The sequence below is a fragment of the Helianthus annuus genome, chromosome 4 (assembly GCF_002127325.2).
Source record: "Helianthus annuus cultivar XRQ/B chromosome 4, HanXRQr2.0-SUNRISE, whole genome shotgun sequence".
NCBI classification, from domain to species: domain Eukaryota; kingdom Viridiplantae; phylum Streptophyta; class Magnoliopsida; order Asterales; family Asteraceae; genus Helianthus; species Helianthus annuus.
In genome coordinates this window covers 8314140-8325945 of record NC_035436.2, presented here as the reverse complement: position 1 = coordinate 8325945, position 11806 = coordinate 8314140, and the positions used below count along the sequence as shown (strand labels likewise).

Here is an 11806-nt window from a genome sequence, read left to right as displayed (position 1 = left end):
CAAAGAACTACCGGTGTTTTTGCACGGGTTTGACAACTAGTATTACAATAAAAATAACAATTTTTTCTTTCTCCTTTCAATTAAATAATACTTTTTAACACCTTTATCGTTATATTTTCTCTCTTCCACTAACAAACACTTTCAAAATGTATTAAAAAATTATAAAGGGCGAAAAGTGTCTCCCAAATTTATAGATGAAAAGTAAGATTTTCTCTTTTCTGTACTCATAATCAGTGGCGGAGCTTGACCAAAAGTTTCGAGAGGACGTAAACTGATGGGACCCAAAAAATTTTTCCTATCGTTATGTTATGGGTCGGGTCGGCTATTCAATTCAGGTCAGGTCAAATAATAATAGTTTCAAATAAAACAAAAAAAAATCATTCATTCAAAGGACCTGTTCTTGCACATAGAAAAACTAAATATTGTATAACAAACAAAAGACCTATATATATATATATATATAATGATACGAGATAAATGGAATCTGGACGAAAAATTACAACTTAGCCCGGCGACCATTAAGATTTTTGAATTCATTAAATATGTCTCCCGAATCAAACTTATCAGCAATTTCTTTTTCTATGTAAATCATGAAGCTGTTTGTGAGATATTAATTTTATTGTGTGGTCGGTAATCAAGGGTTAAACAAATAAAATAAGAGTTCAAATATATTTACCAAACTATCCATTATTTAGGAAAAATAATCGGGGGCGATCCTATATAATTTTTAAAATTTTCGGATGAAAAATCAGACCATATACACTTCTAACCGAAACATTGGGGTGGGCGGGTGCACCCCGGACACCCATTATCCTTCGCCACTGCTCATAATCATTTACAACCATCTACAATCATTTTTTATAAAATAAAAATCCCTCGTATAATTTAGGGGGTTAGATGTGAATGAGTGAATTCAACAAAACTATTTTGGAAAATACAAATGATCAAACTGAATTCAACAACTCCATGTTTATTTAAACTCGAAATGTCAATTAGTTGATATAAATTTATTGTAAAATTAAAAAGTCGTCTCCACAAAACGCGTAATGTCGCATCAAACTCTCATATCACTCATTCAGCCTGGTCAATGTATACTTGAACTCTTGTTTCTCCAAGTCGCTTCTCAAGTCTATAACCTCATCAGCTCTATTCGATCAAATATCATATTCCTTCTTTTGCGACTCCCTTTTAAGGTATGATTCCTGAGATTTCGATGTGTTATTTTGTGATATTGAATATTCAAACTGCTATTGTAGTGTTTTTTTTTCCAGCGACTTTAAATTAACATATATATGCTGAATTGTTGAAATTTGGCTAATATTTATTTATTCATTCATTAGTGTCAAAGATATCGGCAACTCGGATGTGTACAACACATTTATCCAGAGTCAAAATGGTAATAAATTTTGAAACCATGTTGAAATGGTTGTAAGACCACTTGTAGTGCTATGTGAGTTGGGCGTAGATGGGCAAAAAAGGCCCCATTCACACGTTAACACACCCTCATGGGTTTTTTTTTTTTTTTTTGGCTTTTTTGGGTTAGGCGTGGACTTGAAAACGCCTGATCAGAACAGAATGACCAATGAAATGTTTTTGATTGTTTTTATTTTTATTTTTTATTTAATTTAATTACAATATCTAATCATTGCAAGGGGGTTTGAAGCTCAAGCCCCACTACACCCTTTTTAACTTCAAGTCCCTTTGCTGACTAAGTGCCGTATGTCGGATAATGTCCAAGGAAGGGACTTCACATGGTCTAAATGAGTTGACGGCTTGTGTTCAACCCGTTAGAATCTAACAGATAGATGGACCATGTCAATATGCTTTACCATAAAGTGATTATAATAGGGAAAGTAATAGGATAACATATCATATATGGCTATTCCATAGGAATGAGAACTCATTCTGAAGTAATGTGATGATCCACTTTACGGTGAGGTTTTTCTTTCCTCTCCATATCCCGAGCTTACTTATCCTTGGGTCTTGGTTTAACTCGTAATTGCAGAGGACATAACATTCACTATGGAAAATGGTGATTTGGAGCTTGGAGACGTAGACATAATCCAAAAGGGCACCCGGAGTCTGCTTGAGTGTGTAAGAAATGAAGTCAAGCATATGGAGTCGTTTTCACCAAAGATTTACATGGTACCTAGCGTAATACGAGATCTGAGCGCTAGTTCTTTTGGCCCTCGGGTGGTCTCTATTGGACCTCTGCACAGAGAAGATGAGAATGTGCAAGCTTTTGAAAAGCGGAAAACAATTTTTCTGGTTAATCTATTGAATCGTATTGATTCCTCAGAGCATGAAATATTGTTATCATGTATGCAGAAGGTGCACGCTTCAATGGAACGTATTAAACAATGTTATGTTTTGACGAAGACCTACGATGACGCTACAGTTGCCAAAATGTTGGTTATGGATGCTTGCTTCATACTTGAATTCATTTACTGGTATTCGGTGTCAGATAAACCATATCCAGGAAACAATTTGTGTCCCTTCACTCTATTAACTGACCTGGTGTTGCTTGAAAACCAAATTCCTTTCTTTTTTCTTAACGAAATATATGAGTGCACTATATCGAAGAATCATCCTAACCTCTCCCTTATTCAATTTCTGCATCCACTTCTACATGACCTCGGTATCTTTAAATATCAAGAACCGATTAAAACCAACAATATTTCTGTTGATGCCACACATCATATTCTTAGCCTTCTACATCAATGTTATGAGCCTCAAAAAAATATTAAGTCTTCACGTGTCTGTCCGATAAGTATATATTCGGCTGTAGATCTAGAGAGAGCGGGGGTCAGCATCAAACCTTACAAAGATCCATCATGGGTGATGGGGATGAAAGCAAAACCATATATGTTTCCATATTTGTTTGGGTCTTGCGGTAAGCCTACTCTTGGTATGCCAATATTGACTATTGATGATACTACCGAGTTGGTTTTAAGGAATCTCATTGCATACCAACAGTCGGGTCAAACTCGTAGTCATATTACATCATATGTGTGGGCCATGGATATGTTGGTTAATACTGAAGAAGATGTTGCCAAGTTGGTAGAATCGGGTGTTCTTGTTAATGAAATGGGTTCAAATGAAGAAGTTGCTAATATTATTAACGGCTTAGGCAACGGACTTGTATCTCAAGGATTCTTCTACAAGGAACAAGTGGATACATTATATGAGTGCTGCAATGGTTACTGGCCAAAACATATGGCCCGGTTGAAGAGGACTTATTTCAGTAGTCCATGGAATATGATTGCTCTGTTGGCTGGAACCATCTTATTTGCTCTAACAGTGGTTCAAACCATCTTTACCATCAAGTCTACATCAAACTGATACTTGCAAATACCGACTATCATGCATGTTGCATGGATATGGGAGTGTCACTTAAATCTGATTGGATTGTAGGGTAGTTTGTATCCTTTAGTGGAGTAGTGTCAGTTAACCAGTTAACCAGTAGTGGACTAGTAGTTTCCTTCTTGTATTCGTTTGTTTGTGGTTGTAAGGCTATAAATTACTCCGTCCCATTAAAAGTGTTATATTTTAAATTTTTAAAGTCTTTATTTATAAACTTTTACCTTAAATAATTTTGTTTGTGTTAAATAATATTTGATGAAAGTTATATGATTTGAGTGTGTTTTACAAGTGTTTTTATTGGGTTAATTTTCATCAAATTTTATGTAACACAAAAATATTTAATTAAACTCAAAGTTTATAAATAAAGACTTTAAAAATTCAAAATATGACACTTTTAGTGGGACGGAGGTAATAGCCATTATTAGGTTCATTTAGAAGTGAATGAAATAATGAAATGAGTATCTTCTAAAATCTTTCAAATTCTCAAGCTTCTATCTTTTTTTTTCTTCTCCAAAGTGCTACCCACCTGTATATATACATAACACATTAACGTAATAGATACTAAATATATTAGAATAAACTATATATAAAACTCGTAATATTTGTAACCTTTTTTGTTTTTTACCAATTATTTTTGGAGAGATCACCGGTGTTCCAAACATGGGATCCCCATATATGACAAACCGAGTTAACTAGAAAAGTCCCGTGATATCCTAAAGTCCTGCCACTCCCTAGGTAAGAAGATATAGTTTGATAAGTCAATTACTTGTATTTGCATTGGCTACACAAAAGTTCAACAAATATTTAGATAAAGTCTTACCAATACCCAAACAATATAGGAGAATCCACCAACAACATATAGGAGAGCAGTAAATGCAATTGTATGCAATGCGTATGTTCTTTTAAGGAATCTATAGAATGATTGGTTCTTTAAATCCTCAACATTATTTCGTTCTTGATACTACACATATATATCACCCACTTAATCAATATTGTTACCCAAGAGAAACTTTATTTGACACGAACATATAAATTGAGACGTACTTAAATGGGTTGAACCGGAGATAAACCCAAAAATAAGATATACATACCTAAAAATATGCTTGACATGACCTATTCATGTGCTGACACGGTAAAAACTCGTCTAACCCAAAAAATTTATAAGTTTATTTTTCATGTGTTACTATTCTAAAGTTATAATTCTACACTAAAACACAAATGCCTCTAAGAAGTTAAGAGTAAAAAAGACAAACATTCATTATATTGTATTGTAATATATAACATAAAAAGATCAACCCACACACCAATTTGTTGACCCGTGATCACCCGTATAGCAAAACATGTTTGTGGGTCAACCTGTGTCAGGGTCCATTTAAACCAGGGTCGTCTCTGAAAATCACAATTTTTTTTTTGGTTTTGTGCGAGATTAAAAAATTGGGCCCTATTCGAAAATCTCCATTTAATATAAACTCATCAATCACTAAAATTTATGTTGATGTAATTTAAATAATTTTTTTTATTAAGTTTAGGAAGTAATTTATTAATTAAAGGAAAATTTACAGTTGACAAAATTAAGAATTAAATGTCACTAACAAAAAAAAAAATTAAGCTTAAATAAAGAATTTGGAGACTCCTAGATTAGAACCCGCATCTCCTTGTTATTTAAGCAAGACGGTAACCACTATTGTTATTTAAGCAAGACAGTAACCACTAGGATAAGGGTTCACTTACGTTATTTCTCAATTCCGTGCATATATATTCTATTTTATACAACGTAAATTCTATACAAAATTAAAAAGATTTGGGCCTTCGGATGGGTTGGGCCTTGTGCCGTCGCCCACCCCGCACCCCCTACGGGCCGGCCCTGGTTTAAGCTAAAGCCAAAGTCATTATTTTATTGTTAGTTTTGTGTCGTGTAAAAAGTTAACACGCTACATACAAAGTACCTTTTCAAAAATGTAACCATTGTCAAAGAGCCAACTCATATGACTAAACCAAAACCCAAAGATTGGAGAGTGTGGATCTTTCTCTGAATCAACATATTGATGGTGGTATCTATGCATGCTCACCCAAAATATAGGGTCCCTCTATAAACACAAATTTAAATCAGTTTGAATAAGTCACTAAAAGATAATAATATTGTAGTAACATTAGAAATAAAACAAACCTGTATAGATAGGAGTCCAATATAAGCAAAGGTGTACTCAAGCCACTTGGGCAGCTTGAAACTACGGTGTGCTAGGTTACGATGATACGACACACTTAGGCCACATGATCCAAACAACGTGTAAGTGAACGTTGCAGCCCAGAATGCACCCCAAGTAAACGTAAAGGGGGCCAAAAGTGCAAGCAAATGAATGAACAAGAACCATAGAACCATTCTGATATCGTGAGTCCTCCATTTACGACCCATGATGAGGTTTCTCTTCTTTGTAACTAACACATCGGAGAACAATATTTTGCTATATTCGGACTCTTTTACACCATTGGAAACTGTTATCAAGTTTGTCATATTTGAATGGTGAAGACAATGTGTTTTGTGATGTGTTTCAACTTTCAAGCGTGTATATTTATAAGGAGGTAGGGTTTATGAGGTTTGGTGAGGGTTGTTGAGACTTGAGATGCATGTAATGAAATCTTACAACAGGAGATGGCATATAGATATGCTTTCAACCTATAATTAATTATGAGTGTTCAAAAGATATATTTTGAGGACACATTTATATCACATACATTTTTTTAACGACAAATTTGGATCACTGACGGACTACCGGAGTATAATCGTGACACCAGCAGAACCACCCGATCATATCCATCTCCACTAGGCATAATGCCTATACACCAATTCAGGAGGAAACCTAAAAAATATGAGAAAACCTTCTTGTGGGAATCGAACCCAGGACCTATTGGTCCCAAAGCCTTATCCCACCCTGAAGATGTCCTTAGGCTATAAACCACGCGCATATCACATACACTAAAGTTACTTTTAGATTATTAATCCATGGAAGAAACTATTTGATTTATTGTGTTAAAAATATAAATTTGTGGTCTCAAATGAATGAAACGTAATTTTTCATAGTTTATGCTTATGTTATTAAATGCCAAAAGATTAGTTATTCCTTGGTCACGTTTTATTTTACCTAGATTTACTAAATTTTGGTTTGTTTAGAGTGGGTTCCGAGACTCCGAGTAACCTTTTTATATTCAGTGAGATAAGAGGTAAGGTTTACACTAATTTTACTGTCTTTATACCATAGTAATAGTTTTTGTTATTGTGAGATTTTAGTAGGTTTTCTTATTGTGAGGTTTTATAAGGTGTGTCGACGAGGGTCCTCGTTTGGGCTTTTTGTCTGGGCTCATTCCTCTGAAATGATGACTAGGCCTGAACCCATTTAAATTTTCCTCACATGCTCGGTAGGTCCATGTGTGCCTGATTCTACTAAACTCACTCTTAGGCCAACCCATCAGGGTTGAGGCCCAAAAGTCCCCTCTATAAAAGGGAAGTTTCTATTCCTGAAACAATCAGGTTAATCTCTCCTCAAACTTGAGGCTCCTTCTTCATCTCTCCTTTATTACAACATACACTTGTGCTCCATCTCTAAAAGTTAAATTTTATAAGACTAGTGGATATCGTGAGGTCCATTCCTACGAGGATGGGCCGCCACCTAGGCGCCACATCACCAGCTCATGAGGGATGGGCCTCCTTCACTTTTGAGGGGGGGTGGAGGATGAGGCCACACCTTAATATTTTATTATTTCCTATGTTTTTTTTGTTAATTTAATAAAAACTTTAAAAACATTAAAAATTACAACATAAAACAACCTAAATAAATTCATTTCATAACATTAAAAAATTACATTTCCTAAAAATAAAATTAGTAATCCTAAAAACGAAAAACATAAAAAACGAAAAAAAAAATTACGATACGATACGATTAAAATCTATGTGATTTCATCAGATAGATTGAATATTCCCTGTCCAAAACCAATCAACTCTGTTCCAATAAGTGACAAGGTCACAAATTTTGACAAAGTCAAAATTGAAGATTGTGATGACAAATCTGATGATGAAAAAGAAAAGAAAAGAAAAATTTTTTAGATTTACAAGAAAATTTTCAAAATACTGTTTTGCAATCTACTGAAATAGGTGAATGCTTAAAGCAATGCTCAAAGCAAAAACCTGTTAAGAAGAATGCATAACATAAACAAAAAGATAAAAATTTGAAAAATGTTCAAAAAGATAATAAAAGCTCATCAGATCGGTCATTCAATCAAAATCAAAAATCACAAAAATTTAAAAATCAAAACTCAAAAATAGTTGGTAATAAGTGGTGCAGGTTTGACCACAGTGCTCAATTGCCAAATCAAGGATACAAGAAGAGTAATGACTACCACAAGGCAACTAAATGCTATGATCTAAGTGTGTGGTATGAAAATAGTGTACGATATGAAAGAGAGAAGAGGTATGATAACAGAATGTGTTACTCTTGTGGCTATCAAGGACACATTGCTGTTAACTGCCAAAGTCAGAAATTTGAAACGAGAAGGTGCTTTAAGTGCAACATCAGAGGTCATATTGCCAGAAATTGCCCGAGGAGATCGATGGGAAGATCGAGGGCTGAATTTCAAAATATGGCAAAGAAACCAGTCAAAGTCAAGCCCAAAGAACAGAAGGTTCATGTACCTAAAGTTCAGGAAGCAAAAGTAAAACTTTCTCAGGGGCAAAAAGATAGACTGTGAAAGAAGAAGAAGAAGGCCGGAGAGTATCTGTAAAGGATTTTGTCCTCGGGTTCTTCGGTTGGTAAGAATAAAAGTTCTGATGAATCGCCTCCATTGACCGCAAAGTCAAGCAAGCCGAATGTTGGTGCACTTGTGTCTGTACTTTGTCTGTATTCGGTCACGATGTAAACGATGTCCTTGTAAGTCATGTAAGTTGACCAAGTCAACTGTCCTCCTGGTTTGACTCAGTCAACAGTAAGTAAACTTGTTGAAAGTTGTCTGGCTCGAAGGATGAGTGATCGAAGGATAATGTAGATCCTTCGATCACCTCGAAAGATATGCTTCGAATGATTAGACCTCGAAAGATGATCTTTCGAGGTCCCTGCTTATCCTTCGAAAGCATTGTATCCGAAAGATGATCCTTCGGACCATCTATCGAATCCTTCGAGAAGACCTGCTGTATATGGGTATATATACCCATGCAGTGTTGAGGACAGAAAGGAGATGCACACAGATAGTCACACCGAGAGATAGAGAGTTGAGAGCATCCTGTCCGAAACACTCACACACTTAGAGAGTTTATAGAACATTTCTGTAAACATTGAGCTTGTAACCGAACCCTCATTGCATTAATACAAGTTGTGTTAATCGGTGAACTTGTGTGTTTGTTTCTCTACTTGCTACTAACTCGGTTTGCTTGCTAGCTTGGATTCCGCACTCGCTAGTAGGTTTGTATAACAAGGTTTAGGTTCGTAATCCTCCGCAAAAAGGGACCTACAAGTGGTATCAGAGCCTCGCTCTTTACCTTGTTTAAAACCGGGTTTTTACAAGTTTTGGTGTGTTTGAACACTTGGTTTTGCACCTGTTTTTACTTAGTTTCTTGCATTTTCTTTGAGTAAAAACGTGTCTAAACTAACCGGGAGTGTTTAAAGTTGGGTTGGGTAACTTGGAAATTGGTTTTTAAGAAACTTTGTGTTTTCCGGCCAATTTCCGGTGTGTTTACGGTGACCGGACTTGGTGGATAAGGTTTGCCATTTTTGGGCATTGTTTTTGAAAGTCAAAAAGTTGGTGAAGATCCGTGTGCAGAACATACCTTTCTGCCGAAAGTACTTCACCAACCCATCACCTTTTTCACCAACCTATCACATCAGATCAGTGTGTGTCAGAACCTCTCGAAAGATATCTTTCGACATCGAAAGACTATCCTTCGACATCTGTCGATCAAGGAAGGCTCGAAAGATTGTTATCCTTCGACCCATCCTTCGAAGTCTGAATCATATCCTTCGAGAAAGGAATCTAATCGAAAGACAAGTGTCCGAAAGATAAGGATTTAGCTCGAAAGATAAGGATCTTTCAAAGGAGAATCCTTCGAGCTCTTGAATCTTTCGAAATCATTGTTCGAGACTCAACAGTAATCTTTCGAGTACTGTTGATCCTTCGAACAATAGTTAATCTTTCGATTGTGGTCAGTTTGTTGTTAACAAGTTTCTGTGATTTCAGATCCTTCGACCAGGATCCTTCGGCTGTGTATCTTTCGGATCATTCTTACTTAGCATTTATTTTGCTCATCTATCATGAATCCGAGTTGGTGGGGAAGTCCGGCTCCAGACAGTGGAAAATACATGAATACCAGTCAATCTCCATCATGGGCCGAATCTCCGGTATCTACATCCTCACAAACAAATGCCACTCCAGCTGGTCAATGGGCGTTTGTTTCAAATCAAACTCCGAGTATTCAAAGTCTTCTACTAAGCGAAAGTGAAACCGGAAGTTTAAACAGGCCTCCAAAGTTGATGCATCTTAATGAATATCCGGGATGGGTTGATCGTTTCCATACATACATTCTTGGTCAAAATACAGAGTTGTGGTTGCGGTTCACTACGGAATTCGATCAATCTATCGAGATTGCTGCTTCTTCGACAGCTACATTTGCCGATCTTCCTGATGATCAAAAGAAGACGTATGACTTAGAAAAGAAAGCATACGCTATTCTCACTCAAGCACTGAGCAAGGATATTTATCATCAGTTCGTCAGTTTCAAGACTACGAAGAAGCTGTGGGATGCATTGAAGACAAGAGGAGTAGGTAATGAAGCCACACGTCAACTACGACAAGATCTACTGAAGAAAGAATTCGATGGCTTCACATGTATGGATAAGGAGTCCTTGGGAGATATGACAAGCCACTTCTATCATCTACTTACTGAGCTGACCAACTTTGAAGTCACAACGACTCCAACAGAGGTGGTAAAGAAGTTTGCCGATGCATTGCCTCCTCAATGGAATAACTTCCTGGAAATCTTGAAGTACAACGGAACGTTGAAAACCACAAATATCAACGATTTCGTGCAGCTTCTGGAGAACAAGGATCAGGAAGAAACGTTGAAGGCAAAGAGAGTTGCAGTGCCACAGAATCCAGAGATGTATTATGGCACCTCCACTACTTCATCTGCAAAAGCCGGTTCACATGCTCCACTTCAAACGGCGTTTGTCACAAGCACGGATATGTATGGCAATCCAGTGCAAGTTCCTGTAAAGCCGCCTCCAACCACAGATCTGTATGGAAATCCAATACAACCACCTCCTCCTCCTCCTGCTCAACAACCACAATATGCGTGTTATGGAGGACTATAATGCTATCTTTTAGCTACAACATCATCTGTCAGATTAATGCAATGAGGGTTCGGTTACAAGCTCAATGTTTACAGAAATGTTCTATAAACTCTCTAAGTGTGTGTGTGAGTTTTGGACAGAATGCTCTCAGCCTATCTCTCGGTATCTTTCTGTCTGTGTGTCTGTCTTCTGTCCTCAACACTGCATGGGTATATATACCCATATACAGCAGGTCTTCTCGAAGGATTCGATAGATGATGTTGTAGCTAAAAAATTGGGCCCTATTCGAAAATCTCCATTTAATATAAACTCATCAATCACTAAAATTTATGTTAATGTAATTTAAATAATTTTTTTTATTAAGTTTAGGAAGTAATTTATTAATTAAAGGAAAATTTACAGTTGACAAAATTAAGAATTAAATGTCACTAACAAAAAAAAAAACCAAAAATTAAGCTTAAATAAAGAATTTGGAGACTCCTAGATTAGAACCCGCATCTCCTTGTTATTTAAGCAAGACGGTAACCACTATTGTTATTTAAGCAAGACAGTAACCACTAGGATAAGGGTTCACTTACGTTATTTCTCAATTCCGTGCATATATATTCTATTTTATACAACGTAAATTCTATACAAAATTAAAAAGATTTGGGCCTTCGGATGGGTTGGGCCTTGTGCCGTCGCCCACCCCGCACCCCCTACGGGCCGGCCCTGGTTTAAGCTAAAGCCAAAGTCATTATTTTATTGTTAGTTTTGTGTCGTGCAAAAAGTTAACACGGTACATACAAAGTACCTTTTCAAAAATGTAACCATTGTCAAAGAGCCAACTTATATGACTAAACCAAAACCCAAAGATTGGAGAGTGTGGATCTTTCTCTGAATCAACATATTGATGGTGGTATCTATGCATGCTCACCCAAAATATAGGGTCCCTCTATAAACACAAATTTAAATCAATGTAATCAGTTTGAATAAGTCACTAAAAGATAATAATATTGTAGTAACATTAGAAATAAAACAAACCTGTATAGATAGGAGTCCAATATAAGCAAAGGTGTACTCAAGCCACTTGGGCAGCTTGAAACTACGGTGTGCTAGGTTACGATGATACG

General features: G+C 36.3%; 2 protein-coding genes across 2 annotated transcripts; one reads left to right on the top strand and one right to left on the bottom strand.

Moving 5' to 3' along the window:
• The first annotated feature begins 1054 nt into the window (after positions 1-1054).
• Positions 1055-3836, top strand: LOC110935695 (putative UPF0481 protein At3g02645). Its single transcript, XM_035989710.1, has 3 exons — positions 1055-1193; positions 1341-1396; positions 2006-3836. The coding sequence occupies exon 3, from the start codon at positions 2023-2025 to the stop codon at positions 3340-3342; it is 1320 nt and encodes a 439-aa protein (XP_035845603.1). The 5' UTR covers positions 1055-1193; positions 1341-1396; positions 2006-2022; the 3' UTR covers positions 3343-3836.
• A 10-nt stretch (positions 3837-3846) lies between these two features.
• Positions 3847-5875, bottom strand: LOC110932871 (palmitoyl-monogalactosyldiacylglycerol delta-7 desaturase, chloroplastic). The gene is made up of 5 exons (XM_035989193.1): positions 5531-5875; positions 5310-5450; positions 4162-4324; positions 3989-4094; positions 3847-3889 (listed from the first exon to the last, which is right to left on the bottom strand). Exons 1-5 carry the CDS (start codon positions 5873-5875, stop codon positions 3847-3849), a joined length of 798 nt encoding a protein of 265 aa, XP_035845086.1.
• Between the last annotated feature and the right edge of the window lie 5931 nt (positions 5876-11806).